At 41.7% G+C, this 23,426-nt stretch overlaps 1 protein-coding gene and 1 non-coding gene across 8 annotated transcripts in view; both read left to right on the top strand.

Annotated features, from left to right (window-relative positions):
• The window catches only part of LOC134527305 (coiled-coil domain-containing protein 28A), a 127,842-nt gene that overhangs the window by 20,967 nt on the left and 83,449 nt on the right, over window positions 1-23,426 (top strand). For all 7 annotated transcript variants that reach the window (XM_063359857.1, XM_063359856.1, XM_063359861.1 and 4 more), the window contains exon 4: window positions 17,111-17,260. In XM_063359857.1, coding sequence (XP_063215927.1) covers window positions 17,111-17,260 — 150 coding nt within the window. The remainder of the gene's footprint in view (window positions 1-17,110; window positions 17,261-23,426) is intronic.
• Trnak-cuu (transfer RNA lysine (anticodon CUU)) lies at window positions 1,698-1,770 on the top strand. The gene has a single exon. It is a non-coding gene; the product is annotated as a tRNA-Lys (tRNA).

Below are 23,426 nucleotides of genomic sequence, written 5' to 3'. Positions count from 1 at the left end.
TGGTAATAAATTCCCACTTTTTACTCACTGGTGCTGTTTTCCGTAGTACCTACAAGGTCGCCTACCTGGAAGCCTGCGGGATGTGATGCCGGCTTCCGGCGCTGACTCGCGGCCTCTTCAGACGTCAGCTTCGCTCGTACAAATTCATGCACTTCCTCGCAGCTCGGTAAATCGTTCTGTTTCGGTAAACTGTCGACGTTCGGGAGGTAGGTAGGGTCAATTACCTCGGACCGTGCCCGGCAGAGGATTTCATAGGAGGTTAGGCCTGTCGATGAGTGCGCTGTATGGTTCAGGACGCATTCTGCGTACGGTAGCATATTGCACCAGGATTGTTGCTTGTTGTGGCAGTAGGTGCGCAGAAGGTTACCCAGCGAGCGCATCTGTCTCTCAACCGGATTGCTCTGCGGGTGGCGGACAGATATCATTGTAGGGGTAACACCCAAATCTCGAACGCCCTGTTGCCAGATCGGGCTGACGAACATCGTAGCGCGATCGGTGAGCACACGCTCTGCCTTGCCCATCTCCTTAACGTAACTTTTAAAGTGTCGTAGCACCGTCTTCGCACTGGCGTTCCGTATAGCATACAGTTTGGTATGTTTGCTGAAAACGTCGATTAAAACGAAAACGTGTTTGGCGCTGCCCGTGGACACGGGCAAGGGACCAAACAAGTCCGCTGAGATGCACTGGAGAGCTCGTTCTGGAATGATGGCTTGCAACACCCTGTGTAACTTCACTTGCGGGTGTTTGGCCTTCTGGCAAAGATCCCATGATGACGTCACCCGCGCCACCTGGCACGGCATCCCCAGCCAGTAGAGCTGATGGAATAGGGCGTGCTACAACTTGTTGCTACCGACGTGGCCTAGGGACCGATGAACCTCCCAGATGACTTCCGTCCGGATCTTGACGGGAATAACAGGTTTCCATTCCGCGTCAAAATTACCTGGTTTTTTCGAGTGGTAGAATAGTATGTCGTCAGCGGACATACAAAACCGATGATGAATCAGATGCTCCGGCGGCCGCTCCAACAGGAGACCACGGATCTTGTCACAATACTCGTCCTCGCGTTGCTGGTTACCCAGATCTCGCAGTAGCTCCTTCAGGCGTGGATTGTTATGCAACCGCTGCGCGCCGGCAGGCGCCACAAGGAACTGGCGTGCGCACTTCGCACACGTGGCGTCTGACACATGAATTTCTTCGCGCCAGCTCAGATAGTCAGCGGCATCGTTGTCTGAACCTTTAATATACTGGTACTCGATGTCAAACTCCTGGAGTACCAGGTACCATCTCGTCAAGCGACTGCCGAAAATCTTGCTGGCTTTAAGGCAGGTTAGAGCCTGGTGATCGGTGAGTAGTTTTATTCTTTTGCCGAGCAACAGGTCACGGAATTTTTGGAGGGCCCACACAATGGCGAGTGCTTCGCGCTCCGTCACCGTATAGTTCCGCTCCGCGGCACTCAGAGTCCGGCTGGACATCGCAACAGTCTTCTCACAGCCGTCCTCGTCACACTGCGCCAGCTTGCAGCCCAGGGCAGACTCCGACGCATCCGTGTACAACCGGAACTCCCTGTTCAGCACAAGGTGGTAAAAGACTCGCTCTTCCATGAACAGCCGCTTCAATTCCTCGAAGGTGGTCTCGCACTCCGGCGTCCATGCCCAGACTTGGTTTTTCTTGAGCAGTTGAAAAAGTGGTACTGCCAGGCTCGGCTAGCTCAGTCGGTAGAGCACGAGACTCTTAATCTCGGGGTCGTGGGTTCGAGCCCCACGTTGGGTGCCAGAATGTGTGAGGGTAACACACTTATATGACGACAGGCACACGTTATGCTGGACTGATGTGACCCAAACATAAACAAACACCTCGTTTGTTTACAAACACAGGACTGCATGAATGGCAGATGATATTTGTCAATACATGAGTGCAAAAGGAAATCCTTTGGTTCCTAACATTATTTAGCTCTATTTGCCATACCTTTAAAATATAATTAAGGAGACTAACCTGTAGTACAAATAAACAATATGAGATTTTCCAAGAAATTTTAATAATATTAAGGAAATGGAGGCAAAACAATAACATAACATTAGAATTATATTTATACTTGATAATGGCTAAAGTTCTCTGAGGCACAATGTGACTAGCAAAAGAAAAAAAATGTTACTGAAACTGCAGGACGTTACGAAGGACACCCGGCTCGACAACAGTCCAATTCAAGTTCAGTCTCTATTGTTGGTATCCAACACAACACGTAGATGCCGTCTACACATTAAATAAGGGTGGGGGTTGCTCCGGGCTAAAACTCTGTCGGTAGGCTATTTATACCCCCAGGACCTCTGGGGGGACCGCGAACAGTTACTATTAGATGGCACAGTCTCTGCGATAACGTCTCGTAGCTGGAATCACTGTGTAAGATGAGGGGAGTTTGTAGTCCAACAATGCGCTGGCGCCGACTCAAGGCGACCGCGCCTTACCTTGCGAATGCTGCGCTGGCTCCGCAGTCTCCAGTCCGCGTGACGGCTGTCCCAGGGAGTGCGTTGAGGTGCACCAGTAGGCGCCACACACTTTAGGTCACCAGAGCACTCACACAAGGCGAAGTTCCGGCGCGCGCGTAGTTGTTTCCCGGACCGCGGACGCGTTGATGAAATCGATAAACACAGTCTCAAATATTGATAATACCGAAAGTTCAACTTCAGGTCGCGATTCCGCAGCCCGGAATCGCGGGTAGCGAAAACTTCTCACGCGAAGCGACACGAGCTCCGACTCAGTGCAGCGGACCGACTCCCCGAGAAAACGCCGGGCGGCTCTTTTATACCTCCGCCGAGCGTCACCAGCGGCATCTCCTATTGGCCCGTTTTTAAGTTCAGGCGATTGCCGATTCCTGCTAATTCTCCTGGCGCTGGCGCGCATGCGCTGTCACACTATCACTTCAAAAGTCGAATATTTACCAACACTGCGGACCATTGTTGACTAGGCCCCCTTAAACACTGTTTATATATCCTTAAATACGCCCTACTGACCATATATATATATATATATATATATGTGGGCCGTGTATCGGTACAGAATATTAAAAATAGAATATATGAAACTCAGAATGATTTATGTAATATTCCTGTTATTATAGAAATTATTATTGTTTGTAAAATGATAATTATTCATCTCAAAAACACTTTTTATAACGAAGTATGTTTTGTTGTATATCAAAAGAAAGAGCATTTAAAACTGAGTAAAATGACACCACTCCAACTCTCTAGCTCAATTGGGAGAAAAGCTATGATGATCTCAAAATATGTCGGTTACTTTTTTTTGGTGGATTTGGGGAAACTTTACATAGCAGTAATTTTGAAACCGTTTTGAGATTTTGGAAAAAAAAAATTGGCTTTTTTTCCCATACCAAATTTCATCAATTTCTGAGATGGTCAGGTTTATATCCTGTGTTGATTTGATATGGAATGACCCAGTTGTCTAATGTGTAAATTTTCTTTTAAAGACGTTTTCAAACGTTATAAGCTTTATCTTTTCATCTTCGTCGTTGCTGTGTATGCTTATAAAAATGTAGCCAGCTCTAGTTGGCATCATTTATGTTTGTTAATGTAGATTCCCGTACAGAGCGTGCGCACGTAGTCAAATATTGATACAGATAGCTCACCGATTGCATGCAACGCGCACGCTCTGTCTAGTGCCAGGTTAACTACATTTGATAGCCTGCACTTTCTGGTGGTGTGTACTTTGACAATGCGTTCCGAGTTTCATTCGCGTCACAGTTTTGGTTTTTCTATTTAAATTTAAACAAAATGTTTCTGTTGCATGACTTATTAATTTAAATTGTCTTGTGTGCTTTTGTATACTCTACTTTTTAAATGAATGTACTTTCCAAGAATAGGTTTTTTTTATAAATAACTTTACCTAACAAAAATTGCTTTTTTCACATAAACGATGCACACCTACTTTTCAAAATTTTATTTTAGTATAAAATGTCCGACGATTATGCGATAAAACACTTTATTTTGCAATTACACACGTTTACAATATATACACACTTTTTTTTTTTTTTCGAGAGCGAGGGAGAGTAGGGACAGGGCGGGAGAGTGGACACAAAAATACTTTATTCACTTAAAGACCGTAATGGCTCTTCCAACACACCGCCTCCAGAGCCCGAGATAGCCAGCTGTGTCGTCGTGATGAAGAGAGAGAGACGATTCCCTGCGGAACACCACTCGCCTCCCACCACTCCTGCCTGAATACAGTCATTTTTGCTATTTTCAATCTAAATAATTTACAGGATCAATATGTGTTCGGTGCATTGAATGCACATTGGGACCTCTTTTTTTTTTTACATGATTTTCTTTAACTTACATTTTTTCATGACTTTTTAGTATTTTTTTTAAACACATTGCTTGCTCAGTAGCTCTAATGTGCAGGCTCTTGTTTTGCGGCTATTTTTTTATTTCTAGTAGATTGGAAAGTTATTAAAGATGGGTGATCTCTACACCACAGGATGGAAATTACTAATCAAAAATAATATTATCTATTAGCGTTTACTTTCCTCTGTAATTTAATGGTTGGTGTGGCACATTTTTAGTAGTCTGTGTGAGTTTCTAAGCCAACTCTTTGTGAATATGGTCTAGATAAGAGGTATTCAGCCTGCTGTCTGCAGGCCATTGTGTCTCTGTGGGAATTATTTTTATTTTTGTTTTTTCTCTCGGATTGTTTACTTTTTTTTTCATTTAATATTATTTTCCTTACATCATTCACACTCAGAATCACACTATCTTTTAGATGTGCTTTATAACTGATGCAAGAAAACTCCTCAAGTTTAGTTTTATTTCTCAAAAGGGCAACTGATGCATGTTGAAATCTCCTATTTAAATTTTCTTTTCAAAATAATAAAATTGAATAAATAATTAATCAATCTTTTCTTTCCACATTACATTAATATTCTAAAAAAAATATTGCAATATCAATGTAAACATAAACATTTTTTAAAAATTTTTTTGTATTTTCAGTTCTTTAGTTTTATTAACATGAACTTTTATAATTAAAAAAAAAATTGTAAACTGATCTAAAGAAAAATGTAAAATATGTTTTATTTACAAGATACAGTAGAACCTCGTTAATTCGTGATGGTCGGGTCCTAGATAATCACGGATTACAGAATTTCACGGACTAGCGATTATAAGCCCGGAAGGTCTTGTCAAGCTTCTCACACACCGGCGTGCAGCTGGGTTGAAGGCCAAGGTCGTGTGACGTAACATCTCCCTAGGCTTACTGCGCCTTGGCGCAGTTATAAAACAAATGCAGCAGATGGATAAAAAATATGTATTTACAAATGTTTGTGATTATAACATTAGCCAAACTTAACGCATTATTAACGTTATTGCATTCATATGCAATTGTCCCTAGAAAACAGGCGCATGCTCTATATTTGTATGTACATACAACTTTGTTCTTGCACTGCTGTCGCGCTTGCTGATGTGTGGCAATGATGTACGCCACAGCTGTACGCCACAACCTGGCGACATTCTTATCTACATGACTCATCAGCAAGCATCCACGGCCACCCACAGCTGTCTTGTGGTTCCTTATCTCTGCGTCACATCTATCCTCGTGCACGATCTCTCTCCAATACATAGTAGGTAAACGCACTCGCACACAGACGTTTCTGTTTCAGTCCGCAGCTCGTTTCGCTTGGCTTGTTGTCTTGCACTAAACGCAAAAGCATGGCATCTTGAAAAACAAGGTTGGATGTTACATATTTACAAGTCATTGCGCAAAGTATATGTACTGACATTAAATGCAATAAAATGTTATTAAATGTTACTTGTGCTTTCACCAGGTTTCACTGTTGAATTTTCACTGCGAGCAGGTTCACACACTGTCAGCTTTCCAGAACATGACGGCACATTCATCGCTGCAAACATGTCTGTGATACACCTCTGCTTCAAGTGTTTTGGTTTCTCTTGAATAAGATGGCTTTGCAACACATACAAATTCATTATTTGTTGTGGCATGATAAAGCTTTGTCTTTCAAGGCTGGAAATAAGAAGTCCTGTGAGTGTGATACAGTCGTCGATGGAAAGAATTTCATCTGCCGGATCATCAACTGCTTCTTCATTTTCATCACTTTCACAGGGAACGTCTTTGTTCATCACCATGTCAAAGATTTCTCAATCAGTTAGATGGTTAACGACAGGTGCATCCTTATCAACCTCAAGCCATTCTTCAATATCTTCTTCCGTAAATTCGTAAACTGCTGGGTTTACAACACTTTTGGCATAACCATTTTTTTTCTTGCGAGATTTTAAATCGTTTAAATTCTGTCTGTTCACTACAGTCATTCTCATGAAATACAATGGATGGCCAAATTTTGTGCCAAGCATTGTTTAAAGTTGAGAGTGGTATGCTGTTCCATGCTCGTGCCAATGCCCAAATAACATGTTTCAGGTTGTATGACTTCATGATTTCAAGAACAGATTTCCCAGAATTTACACTGTTTAAGAAATTTCGCAGAAACTCTGTACGATATTTGCATTTCAGTGATCTCAGAATGCCCTGATCTTGAGGTTGGATAAGAGACGTGCAGTTCGGCGGAAGGTACAACACTGACACATTATCTTTCTCTAAGGTCTGAGCACACGAATGGGCAGAGCAGTTGTCCAAGAGGAGAAGAATTGTACAGTTTTTTTCCAGCCCTATGCCTGCCTTACAAAGCTGTCAAAACATTCTGTGGTTAAAGTTGTTGTAACCCAAGCTTTATTACTTGCTCTGTAATCAACTGGAAACACCTTCATTCCTTTAAATGCTCTCGGCTTATTACTTTTGCCAACAACAAACAACTTCAGTTTGTGTGTTCCTGCAGCGTTTGAACATGCGAGTACAGTAACACCATCTTTAGATTCTTTAATTCCTGAACAGGCGTCTTCAGCAGTAGCCAGTGTATTCTTAGGCATACACCTCCAGTACAATGCTGTTCATCAGCGTTGTACACCTGTTCAGGTGTCAGTTTTGATTCTGTAATTAATTTATTGAAGTCTATTACAAACTTATCAGCTGCTTCCTGGTCAGCCCAAAGTTTTTCCCCGCATACACTGAATTGTGAAATGCCATGCCTGGTTAAATCTTTGAAGCCAGCCTTGGGAAAAGTCACAGTCAGTAGGCGTATCAAGTTCACTATTAAAATTTTTGGCTTGTTCAATAAGCATTTGACCTGTAATTCTGACGCCCTCACTCCTCTGTAGCCGAAACCACTGCATAAGAGCTGTTTCTAAATCTGTCACTTTGCCTGTTTTCATTGTTTTTCGAACATTCATGCTGTCCTTTAAATCGACTTCCGAAAAAAATTTACAAAGGCTTTGTTTGTTTTTATGGATGTTATAAATCGTCTGTGTACCAACATCGTACATTTCACTCAACTGTTTGGCAGTTGATCCTGCATCTAGTTTTTTTTAGCATCTCAATATTTTCTTGGATAGATAAAGTTTTATGCCGCCGTTTTGTGCTAGGGCCTGCACTATCATTAACAAGACTTTTCTACCGCTCATTGTTGAAAAAAATACACTTTACTACTGAACACTATTTCTTTTTGAACACGGTGAACAACTGCGAAAACATATCCGGCTATAGACAAAACACAAATTAGCCGACTATGCACACAATCGGCTCAGCAAACTGATCCCTCTCCCCTTCTTATTATCATTCTGCCCGGGTGGTGGGCGACCTTCCGAGGAAAAATCCCTTCTCCCACAAAGTCTGATTGGCTGCGGCCCTACCTGTCCTTCACACATCCACTACCTTCCCCACCCATCCCGGCCGCACTTCTACCGTCTCCACCTCCCCGGACGCTCTTCTTCCATCTCCTCCCACCTCGGCCGCCCTTGATTTTTCCTTAAGGGGCCCGCCTCGTCAGGGGTGTATGTGTGTTAGGCGGGATGATAAGCGCGACGCTCGCTGGTGCTTCCAGCACGGTATAGCCTCTAAGCGCAAGTCTCTGAACTGGCGCGCATTCGTCTCGTCGTCACAGGATAACTGTGAAATTTGAGCGGTGACCGTAACATTATATGGTGGAGAAATGAAGATAAAGGTGTTATGCAAGCCCCTTAAGTGCTTTCAAGAATCTGTACTGATTGTTTTATGCCTAAAAATTACTCTGAAAACGCGCGTTTTAGGCATTTTAACGCTTCTAAAAATACAGTTTATAAACTTAATCCGAAATTAAAAGTACTTTTCGGTCCTCAGCGAACTCTTAAATGCTATTCGTAAATAGGCACCACGCGGATATCTTGAGTAGTTTTGAAATCGCGTTGTTTTTCCTGAAGCACTGCACACCGTATGTGTGCCCAGGTAGGCGGGCCCCTTAATCTCTCATGCCATTACTTCGACGCACTGTCCATTATTCTTTGTTCCATACTTCCAACTACCGGTACAAGTGCCGTCCTGCAGAGTTAGGCGGCCCACGGGATGGCTTGCAGGGTGCCGGCCCGCATGACATTAATTTCAAGTGCTGACAATTTATATTTCTCTATACTTTTTTTCTGCACTTTTAAATCGTCCCGGATTATCCAATTCCCGAATTAGTGCGTCACGGATTAACGAGGTTCTACTGTAGTAATAATATTACTTTTGTTGTGTTGCAAGATAGCGAAAAATCATTATCATTATAATGTTTAATATTTATATTATGTGTTTGTAATAGTATGACCCACAACACTATCTAAGAAAAGTAGTGGCCATCCCTAGTTTATAGTTCAGCTTGGAAATATTTCTATGTCTTTTAGGTTTGTTGTGAAACTTAAAATAAATTACTGAAGAATAGTATCACTTTCAGTAGTTGTTTGTTATAAAATTGCTCTCGCTGGCTTGTTTCATAGGTGTCCCAGTAGTGACATTATTTAGGTTTCACTTTCATCTAGTGACAACAGTACAGAGTTTTGGGAGTGTAGACAGCGACTTAGTGTGGGTTTTTTTCTTATTCTCCAGTATTGCACCTCTTGTCATGCTATTTCAGTTTTATTTTATGTTTCTATTGTGCATACTTGTCTAAATTGCACTTTGTCGAAAATGTAACCTTGGTTTGTGTTGTGTACTGCTGTTTCCGTTCCAATTTAGTTCTAAACAGATATTTGTTGTTCACAGATTCATGTAGCTTCTTATTTTTTTTTAATGATCAGTGATACCTTTACGATACACTGCTTCGATTGAATTAACCTCCTCATATTGGAACTGGTTAATTTTTCACGCAGATTCTGTAAGCAAGTCTCTGGACAGTCAAAGTATAAATGTTTAGCACAGGATAGCCTGCAATAATTTTTCTCATATTAAGGGTTTGTCTTTAAACTTTTCAGAATTTTAATGGTGTTTTCTAGAGTATCTTTATGTTCTGGAAAAGCCGGGGTTTGTATCCTGAAGCACACAGTGTTATATGTGGGTTATTTACAAAACATTTTATCTTGTAACTACAAGGGAATGAGCTTTATTATGTGTCACGTCAGGAGCGTAGCCAGGTGGGGGGGGTTTAGGGGTTCAAACACCCCCCCCCCCTCCCTTAGCCCCAAATCTTTAATTAATTTCTTATTCATCACTCAAACAAATTTCATATTAAAATTAATAAAATTTTTACCATTACAATATTTAAATTTAAGTACAGATAACTGCTAAAATAGCACTATTTTACACCTTAAAATCTAAATTTTCCCGGGGGAGGACTCCCGGACCCCCCGCTTTAATACGAGGAGGGGCCATGCTTCTTAACACCAGTGGCGTCTCGTCAGGGCAAGCAAGGCAAGCAGTGCTTGCCCAGGCAGTTTCCAGACATTGTATTTTTTAAATAAATATTTTATTCAGAATAGTATTTTACTTTGGCTCGTGCAGTTAGGTGTATGTATTTTTTACACTATCTTCTTGGGACCCAATACTGTGCGCTGTGCGCTATAAAAAAAGAACTCGTTGACACAAAAACATGCTGTTTTAGAAGCGTTGCTAGGTTTAGAAGCGCTGGTAGGATCGCTTTCAGCAGGAAGGCTGCCGCAGTAGTTTCCTTTCGGAAGGGGGGTGGCATGGTACAAAGGTTCAGGGAGGGGATTGGCTGGAAAAATACGCGGTAGAAGCTACGAAGGTAACGCTTTCTTGCCGAACTGGAGCGAACATGGCCGAAGCAGACGGTGGAATTTTTCCGCCGACTGCTTCGGCTATGTCCGGTACAGTTCGGCACGGCAGGTGGCGATGTCGCGTTTCAGTCGGCGGTCGTCTCTCGGGGCGCGCGCATCTCTCCCGCGGGCTGTTGGCTGGCAGTGCATGGGGGATTTGTGGGCGTACGATGATACTACACTCCCACTTAGTATATAAGTAATGTAGAGTAGGTATTTTACTATCAGAATAATGTAAGTCAATCATTATTTTTCAAAAATAATGTATTTAAAAAAAATGTCAATTTTTCTACCTGTGGAATAGTCAATGTTCAGTTAAGAAAACTACTTAAATAGCACCATTTTGTACCTTGAAATCCATATTTTCCCGGCGGAGGGCCCCCAGATCCCCCCCCCCCCCAACCTCATCATGTTTTGGTGTGAACGGAGTTATTGCTTCCCCTCATGTAAACCTCACGCCTCGCCACTGCTTAACACCCCCAATACACAAATCCTGGCTACGCCACTGTGTCACGTTAAAGTTTTTTCTATACTGATCTACTTGTGTCTTTCCCTATCTGTGTTTGTAATTGTGTGGGATGTTTTTTTCTGGGGATTATGCCATAGAAACTGTAATTTTGTTTTATTTTATGATTCTAAATAACCTAGCTCGTTGTTAGCAGGGGAGACATTGAACTTTTGCTTTCACTAACTGTTCGAGAACATTGAATGTGACGAACCCACCAGATATGCCCAGTACACAGAGGGAAAAAGTGTCTGAGGTAGCTGTTCTTATTGGCATAGTACAGCATTTTTAATTGTATATGGTGTCATCTGAGTGTGGTTTTAGAGTATTTTAGTAGAAGTGTCTGAGTTCACATCCTGGGTCGAGCACCTTGCGATTATTTCAATGTTCTTTTCATGTTCTGTGTTGTGTGCTGCTGTGTATTTTCAGGCTGTAGAAATATTTGTTTTTAATATTATTACCTATATACGATTTTATATCCCTCCTTAGGTCAACTGTAAATGGTAGTAGTATATTTAAGTTAGCAAAAATATCCCTGTGGAAATAAAAAATAAAAAAATACAGTTCTTAGACATCTAAATAATATTGTTACGAATGTGAGCAGGGCTGCGGCGCGCACAGGTTCGGAGCTGGCTGGCGGCCCCACACGGCCACCGACGTCACGGGGCCGCCGCAACGTGAGACGTGCCGCGTGTGCCTTGTGGATTACATGGGTTGCCGCTTCCCCTCCCTCCTGCCCTCCACTCACAGTGCGGTGCTCTGTCTCGGTGCCGTTATCTGACACCTGACAGCTGGGGAGTTCCGCGGGCCGCCACGCGAGTCGCCGACGCGTGTCTCGAGATTTCTCTGGCGTCGGGTCGGCGCGGAATGACGCGACTGGTCCCAGCCGCGATCGCAACTTCTAGAAGTGGCGCCTGGGCCTATATAAGCCCAGGACGCCGGCCTCCGAAGCTGTTGATCCGGGCGATAGTGTCGCGGGTGCATCGGGAGTTCCTCGGCGAGTTCAGTGGAGTTCAGTTCCGGGGCGATAGTCTGGGCGATAGTGCCACGGGTGCAGCGGAGTTCCTGGGCGAGGAGTTCCTCGGCGAGTGAGTTTTTTCGGCGATAGTTGGGTGGCGAGAGTGCCGCGGGTGCGGCGAGAGTCCCGAGCGAAGTTCTGAGCGAAGCGTCGGTGAAGGGAAGTGCGACGGCGGAATCTGGCGACGGAAGTCCACGAGGGGTGCTGCGGCGAGAGTTGCGCCTGAGGTGCGGCCCAGCGAGGTGTGTTAAAACCGAGTGACTGGGGAATAAATATTTTTAAGTATAATTGATTATTAGGAATTTTTGTAGATTATTTGTTAGTGATGTAAATACAGTAAACCCTCGATAAGTCAGACTAAAAGGGGGGAGAAGTTGTCCGAATTATGATTTGTCCAAGTTATTGAGTGGATAATTTTAGGTTACACCCAAAGATAACTACATACCAGTGTTACGAAATAAAAGTATACAAAGTGGTATCAGTTGAAAGACAGTTGAAATGTAATACATAATTTATTATTCAGCTCTTTTAAGTAAAGCACGGCAAACATTCTGCAGCGAAACACAAGTCCGTAGCTGCGTATGGCTGCTAGCAAGGTCAACTGTGGGCAGCGAGCACGAGACGGCCAGCAAGGTCGCAATAGTCTGCCGGCGCGCTGTGCGTATCTATCAACTCAGCTGTTGCTGCGTTGCCGCCGCACGTACCTCGTACACAACACAGGGCATAAAAAATTTAAAGTTTTTCCAATTTTGAAGGCTCAAAATATCGGCGCTGCTTATAATACCAATATACAGTATAAAAACTGAGAATTTTAGGCTACCACAAACTTTCGGACCTTCATTTAATACGAGTAGCAATTTAATCATTGTCGGAATCAGTAACACTTTTCGGGATCGGGAACACTACACTTACCTTAGGCCTACTGTATGAACATGATGGAAACTCCAGACTCAAGTTTTTTTTATCAATTTTAATTTTTCAGCAACAGTCAAAGTCACGCACTTTCTTTTAGGCCCCATTGTGAAATGTGAATGTTCATAACACGAAAAAATCACGGTGTGCGGAACTGGGGAAGTGTAAGGAGTGTTATCAATAAGCTAGCGGCATACTGACATGTACACCTGCTGTTTAACAGCACGTGACGCACAGAAGTCCGTGCACCTGCCGCCAAGAGGGGAAGAGAAGGTGTTCTAGCTAGCGGCCGGCCGGCCGGCTATGACGCCACGTCTCCGCCGGCAAGGCGGCGTTGTCAAGTCTCTGACATCCGAATTGCCACTTTTTTCCCCTTCAAAGAATCGGCCCATACCACGCTGTGCATACTTTGTTTTTTTGCACATTATTGAACACCGCCATTGCTATTGTGGTGTGTTATACGTTTAAAAAATTAATATTGTATGTTGCAAATTTTTGAAATTTATTTATTTATTTTTAATGGTTGTCCGACTTATCTGCCAGAACATCGAGGTCCGACTAATCGAGGGTTAACTGTATTAGCAATCAATAAAACTGTATAGTAAAATCTTTAATTGGGCTATCCATTTGCGAACCCAGTATTTTTCCCACGACAATTTATTATTTCATTTTAATAAATCGTAACAAAATTTTAATATATTTTTTATTAAGGAGGATCCATTTACATAACTTTTTATTTAAGGTTCTACCACTGTAAGTTTCTTACTTTTTATGCCAAAACATTTTATGTACCATTATAATTTTTTTTTTCATATAAGAAAGAGTAGGCATATAGCTTATGTTGTGGGTGTGGCCTAGAGGTTTAAACAAACACAATTTTCCCCTTTGTTCGCACACAAGTAATTTCATTAGTTTTTTACTGACTTTCTTCGAAGGGCCGTGAAAGGTCGCCTGTCAGTTTAAGAATAAACTTAATCATTAAGTTAGTTGTGTTTCCAACATGGCTTTAAATGTCACGTACAGTTACACAGTTACGTAAAAATAAAAGTGAGCGGACTATGAGTTGTTTAATTTTTAATGTGCGAAACTTTCAACTTTTATGATTCTAAACTTGTAGATAAATTATCTCTAATCTGAATTCATGCAAGCTTTTAGAAGCAACAAAACCACATTCATAGATATGTGCATGTTAAACTTGTAAGATAGGCCTATGCCACACACTGCACAAAACGTACAGCTTCAATGAATTATGACGCCATTTTTTAACATCTTTTCACAGCAATCAATATATCACTCACAGAAGAGAGATCTTTTTATAGTTTTTACTTGTTTTTGTTGTGTATGGCCATGATTTAAAATAAAGAAACATTGGCCCATCCTGAAAATAAGCGTGAAAAAATGACTGCATCATGAAAATTTGCTAGATAGTAATATCATAGCTTTTTTTCACCAATAAAAGTGTTTATAGCGTTTATGTTTTGTAAACAATTTTCCGTTATCTCTAATAATGACATGCCATAAATATGTGTCTATTAGCATAATGTACTAAAAAATCCGGCTTGTGTAGCTAGTTGGCTGTTGACAGCATGTATCGCAGATGGAGATGACTTTGGTATTCTCTGCACTCGGCACCATAAATTTAGGTTATTTATAGGTATTGTTTAAGCAACAGTGGAAAGGGTTGCAATGATGGAAACTGTAAATAATCAAAAAGGTATTGTTGTGTTGCCCTTTACATCACCATTATAATATAATATATTTTTTTTTAATATCTACCCATTTTTTACATTACTAGTAAATTTGATGCCATTGTGGTTATTTTTGCACTGCAGCATTGATGGTAGGGTCACAGATGTGGTTTTAAATTTAATCATTCACTCAATTTATACATAAAGGGGAAAAAAAAGTCTCCATAGGGGAAGGCAAGCTACAGTAAGGAATTATGATAAACTTTTATTTTAATTATTGTGCTATAATAATAATAATTAGATTAGTATACATTCGTGATTGGGTCATAAAACTGACGAATGATAAAATCATAATCTTGTAATGGTTTGTTAACATTGTAATGTCAGTAATACTTTGAAAAACCTCTCGCTCTTATGTAATGCAATGGAAGCATAGGATGGAAGGACGTGAAAGAAGTGATAGTGCTGCAGCTGTCAGGCTGTACTGGAGAGTGTGTTTTGGCAAGTCCGCAGCTGTCAGGCTGTACTGGAGAGTGTGTTGTGGCAAGTCTGCAACTGTCATGCTTTACTGGAGAGTGTGTTGTGGCAAGTCTGCAGCTGTCAGGCTGTACTGGAGAGTGTGTTGTGGCAAGTCTGCAGCTGTCAGGCTGTACTGGAGAGTGTGTTTTGGCAAGTCCGCAGCTGTCAGGCTGTACTGGAGAGTGTGTTGTGGCAAGTCTGCAACTGTCATGCTTTACTGGAGAGTGTGTTGTGGCAAGTCTGCAGCTGTCAGGCTGTACTGGAGAGTGTGTTGTGGCAAGTCTGCAGCTGTCTTGTTATACTGGAGAGTGTGTTGTGGCAAGTCTGCAGCTGTCAGGCTGTACTGGAGAGTGTGTTGTGGCAAGTCTGCAGCTGTCAGGCTGTACTGGAGAGTGTGTTGTGGCAAGTATGCAGCTGTCTTGTTATACTGGAGAGTGTGTTGTGGCAAGTCTGCAGCTGTCAGGCTGTACTGGAGAGTGTGTTGTGGCAAGTCTGCAGCTGTCAGGCTGTACTGGAGAGTGTGTTGTGGCAAGTCTGCAGCTGTCAGGCTGTACTGGAGAGTGTGTTGTGGCAAGTCTGCAACTGTCATGCTTTACTGGAGAGTGTGTTGTGGCAAGTCTGCAGCTGTCAGGCTGTACTGGAGAGTGTGTTGTGGCAAGTCTGCAGCTGTCTTGTTATACTGGAGAGTGTGTTGTGGCAAGTCTGCAGCTGTCAGGCTGTACTGGAGAGTGTGTTGTGGCAAGTCTGCAGCTGTCAGGCTGTACTGGAGAGTGTGTTGTGGCAAGTCTGCAGCTGTCTTGTTATACTGGAGAGTGTGTTGTGGCAAGTCTGCAGCTGTCAGGCTGTACTGGAGAGTGTGTTGTGGCAAGTCTGCAGCTGTCAGGCTGTACTGGAGAGTGTGTTGTGGCAAGTCTGCAGCTGTCAGGCTTTACTGGAGAGTGTGTTGTGGCAAGTCTGCAGCTGTCAGGCTTTACTGGAGAGTGTGTTGTGGCAAGTCTGCAGCTGTCAGGCTGTACTGGAGAGTGTGTTGTGGCAAGTCTGCAGCTGTCAGGCTGTACTGGAGAGTGTATTGTGGCAAGTCTGCAGCTGTCTTTTTATACTGGAGAGTGTGTTGTGGCAAGTCTGCAGCTGTCTTTTTATACTGGAGAGTGTGTTGTGGCAAGTCTGCAGCTGTCTTTTTATACTGGAGAGTGTGTTGTGGCAAGTCTGCAGCTGTCAGGCTGTACTGGAGAGTGTGTTGTGGTAAGTCTGCAGCTGTCAGGCTGTACTGGAGAGTGTGTTGTGGCAAGTCTGCAGCTGTCTTGTTATACTGGATAGTGTGTAGTGGCAAGTCTGCAGCTGTCAGGCTGTACTAGAGAGTGTGTTGTGGCAAGTCTGCAGCTGTCAGGCTGTACTGGAGAGTGTGTTGTGGCAAGTCGGCAGCTGTCTTGTTATACTGGAGAGTGTGTTGTGGCAAGTCTGCAGCTGTCAGGCTGTACTGGAGAGTGTGTTGTGGCAAGTCTGCAGCTGTCAGGCTGTACTGGAGAGTGTGTTGTGGCAAGTATGCAGCTGTCTTGTTATACTGGATAGTGTGTAGTGGCAAGTCTGCAGCTGTCAGGCTGTACTGGAGAGTGTGTTGTGGCAAGTCTGCAGCTGTCAGGCTGTACTGGAGAGTGTGTTGTGGCAAGTCTGCAGCTGTCAGGCTGTACTGGAGAGTGTGTTGTGGCAAGTCTGCAGCTGTCAGGCTGTACTGGAGAGTGTGTTGTGGCAAGTCTGCAGCTGTCAGGCTGTACTGGAGAGTGTGTTGTGGCAAATCTGCAACTGTCATGCTTTACTGGAGAGTGTGTTGTGGCAAGTCTGCAGCTGTCAGGCTGTACTGGAGAGTGTGTTGTGGCAAGTCTGCAGCTGTCAGGCTGTACTGGAGAGTGTATTGTGGCAAGTCTGCAGCTGTCTTTTTATACTGGAGAGTGTGTTGTGGCAAGTCTGCAGCTGTCTTTTTATACTGGAGAGTGTGTTGTGGCAAGTCTGCAGCTGTCAGGCTGTACTGGAGAGTGTGTTGTGGTAAGTCTGAAGCTGTCAGGCTGTACTGGAGAGTGTGTTGTGGCAAGTCTGCAGCTGTCTTTTTATACTGGAGAGTGTGTTGTGGCAAGTCTGCAGCTGTCAGGCTGTACTGGAGAGTGTGTTGTGGTAAGTCTGCAGCTGTCAGGCTGTACTGGAGAGTGTGTTGTGGCAAGTCTGCAGCTGTCTTGTTATACTGGATAGTGTGTAGTGGCAAGTCTGCAGCTGTCAGGCTGTACTAGAGAGTGTGTTGTGGCAAGTCTGCAGCTGTCAGGCTGTACTGGAGAGTGTGTTGCAGGGTCTGCATCTGGGAGCCAGCAGACAAAGTTCCTGTACGTGAATGAGAAACTGTCGCGAGGGCCGTCACTCATGTCCGACAGCAGTGTCCGGCCAGCGCAAGCAGCCCGTCTTAACCCTGTTGCAGCCCGACTGCACAACACTAAGCGAGGTACTGTCTCAGTGCTTTGTGGCTCTAAAAATTATAATTCTATTAGAATATTAATTTCTCATTCCGGCATAATTAATTTGTTTTGTTACGTTTTTGTTTTAAGGCTTGTCTACATTGCAGGATACGATCATATGTGTTGATACTAGTGATGGGATTTTCGATAGTTCAATACCTCGATACCTTCGATACTTGATGGTATCTCAAAGTATTGAGTATCGAAACTGTAAATTCGATACATTTGTTCGATACCGGAATGCTTGTTCATTTGTATTGAATTATGTTTTGAGTCGCCATCGTACAAAATACAACTACAGTAGAACCTCGAAGATACATTCCCGTTTGATACATTTTCCCGTGTCATATGCCGACTAATTTTGGTCCCGCCGAAAGTACTATATTTACTGTAGAATCTCGTTATAAAGTACATCAATAAAGCCTCAACTTTTATACTTAGTAATGAAAATACTTAATTCTGAAAGTTACCTTTAAAATGTAGTATTTTTTAATTTTTAAAAATAATGTAGTAGGGGATCAAATGTTCATTAGCTTGGAAGCACATATTTGTAAAACAAAAAGAATTTTAAAAAAATTACTTAACTTAATACAGTAGCCTAAATTCTAGGCCTACATATACAAAATTTATATATGTCGAACACAAACTGACAAATGGGTTACACTATTTTGCAGATATGTACATTTATTGGGATAGAATTCCCTCGTCATCTCCTAGGCGAAGTCTCTTGCGACCAGCAGATAAAGATGACTGTTCATACACTTTAATAATTTTTTCACGTACTTTTATTATTGTTGACAGTGTAGTGGGAACCAAACCAAACGACCGTGCCACATCTGCATTTTTCCTGCCTTAGTCAACTTCTTTTAAAATTTCCACATTTTCCTTCAAAGTAAACTGCTTGCGTTTCTTTTTATCTTTTTGGCCATCCATCCTGATTAAAATATTCAATCAACAATATTGTTTTCCTCGTGCCACGTCAAACATAAACAAACCTCTCATCACTTGATGTAAGTTTTAGGACATACGCTATTGCTAAGATTTTTTTCTGTTGAAGAAAAACTAAAAACTAAAAAATAAAAAAATAAAAAAATAAAAAAATAAAAATACCCAAAAAAGACAATAAAACCAAATTAAGCAAAAAATTGCTGTTGTCAACAATGATATAAACACCACAAAATATTCCGTAACAGGAATATGGTCAACAAACAAAGAAAAACAAAGAAAAATGTACTAAGAGAACGAAAAAAAAAAAAACACAAATGATGACGACACAGAAATATTGAACCCAAAAAAATTCAGCACAGCGGTTGAAACGAAACAAAAACAAAACAGAACGAAAAGACGAAACAAACACAATAGTTTTCCAAAACAGAATAGAACGATAAAAACCCCCACAAATGATGACAGCACAAAAATATTGAACCCAAAATAATTCAGCACAACAGTTGAAACGAAACAAAAACACAACAAAACGAAAAGACGAAACGAACACAATATTTTTACAAAAAAAAAAAAAGGGACGTTTTGGGAACTGCTATCTGCTCCCGTCCTCAGGCAGAGACGCACATGGTACGGAAACACAGGTGAGACTGAATAGGGGCTGCCGCCGATCCATCATTTTGCCATTCGGGGCAGTTAGTGTGTGCGAGACCAGAAACCAAAGTTTCTATAACTCGCTTAGTGCATTGTAAATCAGGTGCACCCCACACTTTTGTAAAATCACTTGGATCAACGGGCGGGGCGCATGTCTTGTTGGATAAGTTTGGCACACGGGCCTGTGTGTGCGCTGGTAGGTTGTGTAATGCTTTATAAATTACGTGTACCTAATTCGGCGGGGGAGAGAAGCTCCCCACCAACTAGATCGGCTAGCTGGCGTGATGTAGTGTCATGTTGGTGTGCATTAGAGGATTGATAGTGTGCTGTATTTGCAAGTGAACTAATGAAACTCGGGTGTGGCGTGTACTGTAAAGCTGTGCGAGCCGCTCCTCCGAACTCCTAGGAACACAGAACATGCATGGGTAGTTAGCCCATATGTGCATGTAATAGGTAGTCCTGGCCGACACTCGCAGAGGCATATCATCGTGTGGTCGTGTTGGTGAACGAAAAAAGATAATACATAGGTTAGTACTCTACTGGCCGCCTTAGGGACCGAACTATTGCGTTCCAAGAATAGTTCAGACAAAGACAGGCTAAGCCAGATGCTGCGGTGGCTAGCCCCCAGGCTGTTGTCGTTTAAACCTGAAACACAGGATGTAAAGTTAGTAAGTGGAGTGGTCGTGCTGTTCAGGCATAAGCCCTCGTCACAATTTTTGTTATTATTATTATTATTATTATTATTATTATTATTATTATTATTATTATTTTGTAAAATTTTTAATATTTCAATATTTTTTGTTGATTTTTATTATGTATCCTTTTTTTTTTAATTGAATATCTTTTATATCTTATAAATATACTTAAAACTACTGTACATGCCCCCAGAGCCCTGCCCTGACAGGCATGCACGCCTCTCGGCCCGGATCCCCAGCGAGGGCTGGGACAGCTCCCTCTGCCAGTTCACCTGCATGATTCTGCCTTGACAAGGTGCTACGACGTGTGTGTGGATTGTCGCGCGTGTTATAGTGGTGCGGCTGTAAAATTTTACGTACCCCGGGGAAGGGTAAAATATTTATAAGGTGATGATTAGTTTACGGAACTAGCTTTGGTAATTAGTAGTATAGGAGAGTATGTCCGGAAACTGGGTCCTAGGTGTGGTGCCTGTGGTGCCGACCGCCATATTGGATTGTGACGTCACGGCGGCCATCTTGGATTGATGTGACCTTGATCTTTGACCTTGACGTTTGACCTTCAAAATGTGTCAAAATTGTCCAAAATTGGGCAAAATTTGCCCAAAATTCCTCAAATTTTGTCAAAATGTCCATTTTTTTGGAAAAAAATTCTGCCAAAAATTCTCAAAAAATTCCGCAATTCAAAAATTAGGATTTCGAAAAACCACAAAAGTCGTTTTGCCTTAGAAAGTACTCAAAATCCTAAAAGCGGCTTAAGCATCCTTAGAGCTGGCCGCTCTAAGCCGTCGAGGTCATGACCTTGAAAATTAGGATGCCATTGCAGCCATTTTGAATTATGACGTCATAGTTGCAATTTATGTTACGGTCGCCATCTTTAAAATCTTTATTTATTATCCTATTTTAAAGAAAGCAAATTTTAAAATTTAAAAAATCAACTAATGAAATTTTAATAAAAAATATTTAAAAAACAAACATTAACGACATGGAGTTCGGAGTCCTAGGTTCAAACCCGGCGAGGGCAAAAAAAATAAAAATGGCGACCGATCCAACCCTTACAGTGGCTGCTGGCATACTGACCCCCACCACTTATGTCAAAGTATATATATAGTCACCTAGTATGACGTCATGTCCGCCATCTTGAAAATCCGTAATTTTTATGTTAGAAAAACGGGAAAAAATTTAAAAATTATTAAAAAAATTAATCAATCGAATTAAATAATAAAAATCTTTAGAAATACCGTTGCACTTTTCGTTACAACCACCATCTTGAAAATCCGTAATTTTAATGCTAGAGATTCGAGAAAAATTCCAAAATTCATCAAATAAATTTGTAAGTAATATACTGATTGATTCGATCGTTTCCTGTCCTAGGTTCTATCTTTGTTTAATGCAAAACATATTAATATTATTTAAAAAATAATAACTTCAATAAATCATGATCAAAATTCTTAAAGAGGCTAAAAATCCTCTACTACCATCATCCTAAAAGTCATCATGTCCGCCATCTTGGAAATTCGTAATTATTTAGCTATAACTCGGGAAAATGTTCAAAATTCATTAAATAAATTTGCAACCAATAAAATGATTAATTAGATCGACTTAGGTTCTTGGTACGATTCGGAATGAAGATAAAAAAAAATTAAACATAACAACAATTCAACATAATAGTGACAGGTTCGAAAATAAAACATTGTAAGTTCTTTCACTAACATAATATTTATTACATAATTTCTATTCTACTACACGAACACTTGCGAAAGCCAGCAATCTTATAAACATTTAGGTCCGCATAGGCGTGAAATGACTAATTCTTAGCTCCAATCGACTTATACTAGACAGTCCAACCAGAACCTTTACAGACATAGTCCTCCTCTTCTTGACAGAGTTTCTGGATACCGTTTTTAACAGTTTGCTTCACATCGTCAGAATTGTAAATTACTGCAGCCGATGTCTTGAATGCACACTTCTTCACTTCGTCTTCGAATGGATACGGCTTTCCATATATACAGTCCAACCACAAGTTATATTTTAATGGACCGTTTGTTGCTACGTCATCAGTAAGCTGATTGATTATGTCCTCTCTGATATCATCAAGAAAATTACAAATGTCTTTCGACTCTCCTAACGTATTTAGATAATAGTAGTCTTTCAATGTTCCACTAAATGCAGACTGCGCCAAGTAGAACCCATTATCATTCACTTGTAATGCGCCGAACACAGTCTTAGGTTTATTTTCATGTTCAGACGCCATACCAATCGGTTGCTGCACATCGGTTTTCTTTCTTGTTCTCTTACGAGTCTCCAATCTAAAGCGAGGAGTCGAAATTTCTACAGGTAGTTCTTCAGTAGACACACGGACTTTACCGTTGCATTTTTTCACATGTCGTCGCAAACTATCAATACGTGTAAACCATTTATGACACCCATCACAGCGAAACTTTATACGAGAAGGATTCTTCTTGCATTTACTCCGTTCATGTCTTCGTGCTACATGAGCAAATGTGAACGACATATCACAGTAGCTGCAAGGATACCGGTGATGAAGACGAGCCTTTCAGACCCGATCTAGATACTAACGTTGCCGCAGTTGCGCCATCTCCAGGCATACTCTTATGAACATCAATGCATCGTTGTTGCACCGAAACCTTTACTTTCTGCCGTGCAGCAGGACCTTTGCATGTCTTCATGTGCGTTTTCATATTATCTTGTCTTGCAAATTGCTTGTGACATTTCTCACAAACAAACATTTTACGATAAAGGTTCTTGACATATTCTCTCTTCTCATGCCGTCGAGCATTGCTGTTGTTTGTGAAAATCTTGTCACAGTAACAGCACCGATGTCCGTTAGTCGTTGTTGAATCACCAGTCATTGAAGTCTCCATCGAGGGTGAAACAAAGTTCGTCGAGTTTTCCTGTGTAGCCAGCACCACCGGCATTAAATTCTCTTTTGCTGGTGGTACCGCGACTTTTGAAGTCTCCTCCATGTTGACATCTATGTTGCCGTCGGGATCTGCTCCTTCTTAGTCACCGCTGACGTCAGGGTTCCCGTAGACGATGGTACTACATCCATAAAGTTCGTCGTTTTAGACGGTAAAGATACCATCGAGTTCAGAAGAACAGGCAATTACACGACTAATGCACCAGTAGAATCAAACTAGATGATCCTTACACCGTCGACGTCAGTAACAAACTGAGCGACCTGCTGTCTAGGACTCGCTTATATATGGTAGTTCCGGGAGAGATGGACCACCGGGAGAGACGGACCACTGCTAATAGTTCATAAACCAGTCGCTAGAATGCAGTTGTACCCAGTTGGTTCGATGATGGTGGACGCGTAACTGTTGTGATTAAGTTTTTGGAATGTTATGTAACCCAGTTTACAAGTAAAACGTGCCTATAGTAACGAGGTAGGTGAAAAACTTTTTAATGCAGTCAGTTATTTTAATGTGTTGACTATTTTACTGCATTCTTTTATTATATTCACATTGTAAAGGGTATATTTTAACTTTTTGCTTTACTGTAAACTTACGTGGAGCTTTGTTTTCCAAAGAATATCGTAGATTTTGACTGGTCCATCTCTCCCATAGTTTTGGGATAGATAGACCAGACACATTTAGGGATAGACGGACCACTTATTTTAGTGGTGTACATGGTATACACGTATATGTGTAGTGTGAAGAGGGTATTTGAAGGAAGAGTAGCCTAAATAAAATAATCGGTAGATAAAGATTTTAAAATTATTGTTGAAGCCGGTTGTGGCAGAAGATTTTTGTCTATAAAATAACTGGCCTATATACATAAAATAAAAATAACAATTAAATATATGCAATTTTAGTAATTGATAACTTATTTGGAAAAAAAC

This window comes from Bacillus rossius, chromosome 1, assembly GCF_032445375.1.
Source record: "Bacillus rossius redtenbacheri isolate Brsri chromosome 1, Brsri_v3, whole genome shotgun sequence".
NCBI classification, from domain to species: Eukaryota; Metazoa; Arthropoda; class Insecta; order Phasmatodea; family Bacillidae; genus Bacillus; species Bacillus rossius.
This window is presented reverse-complemented; position numbering and strand designations above follow the sequence as displayed.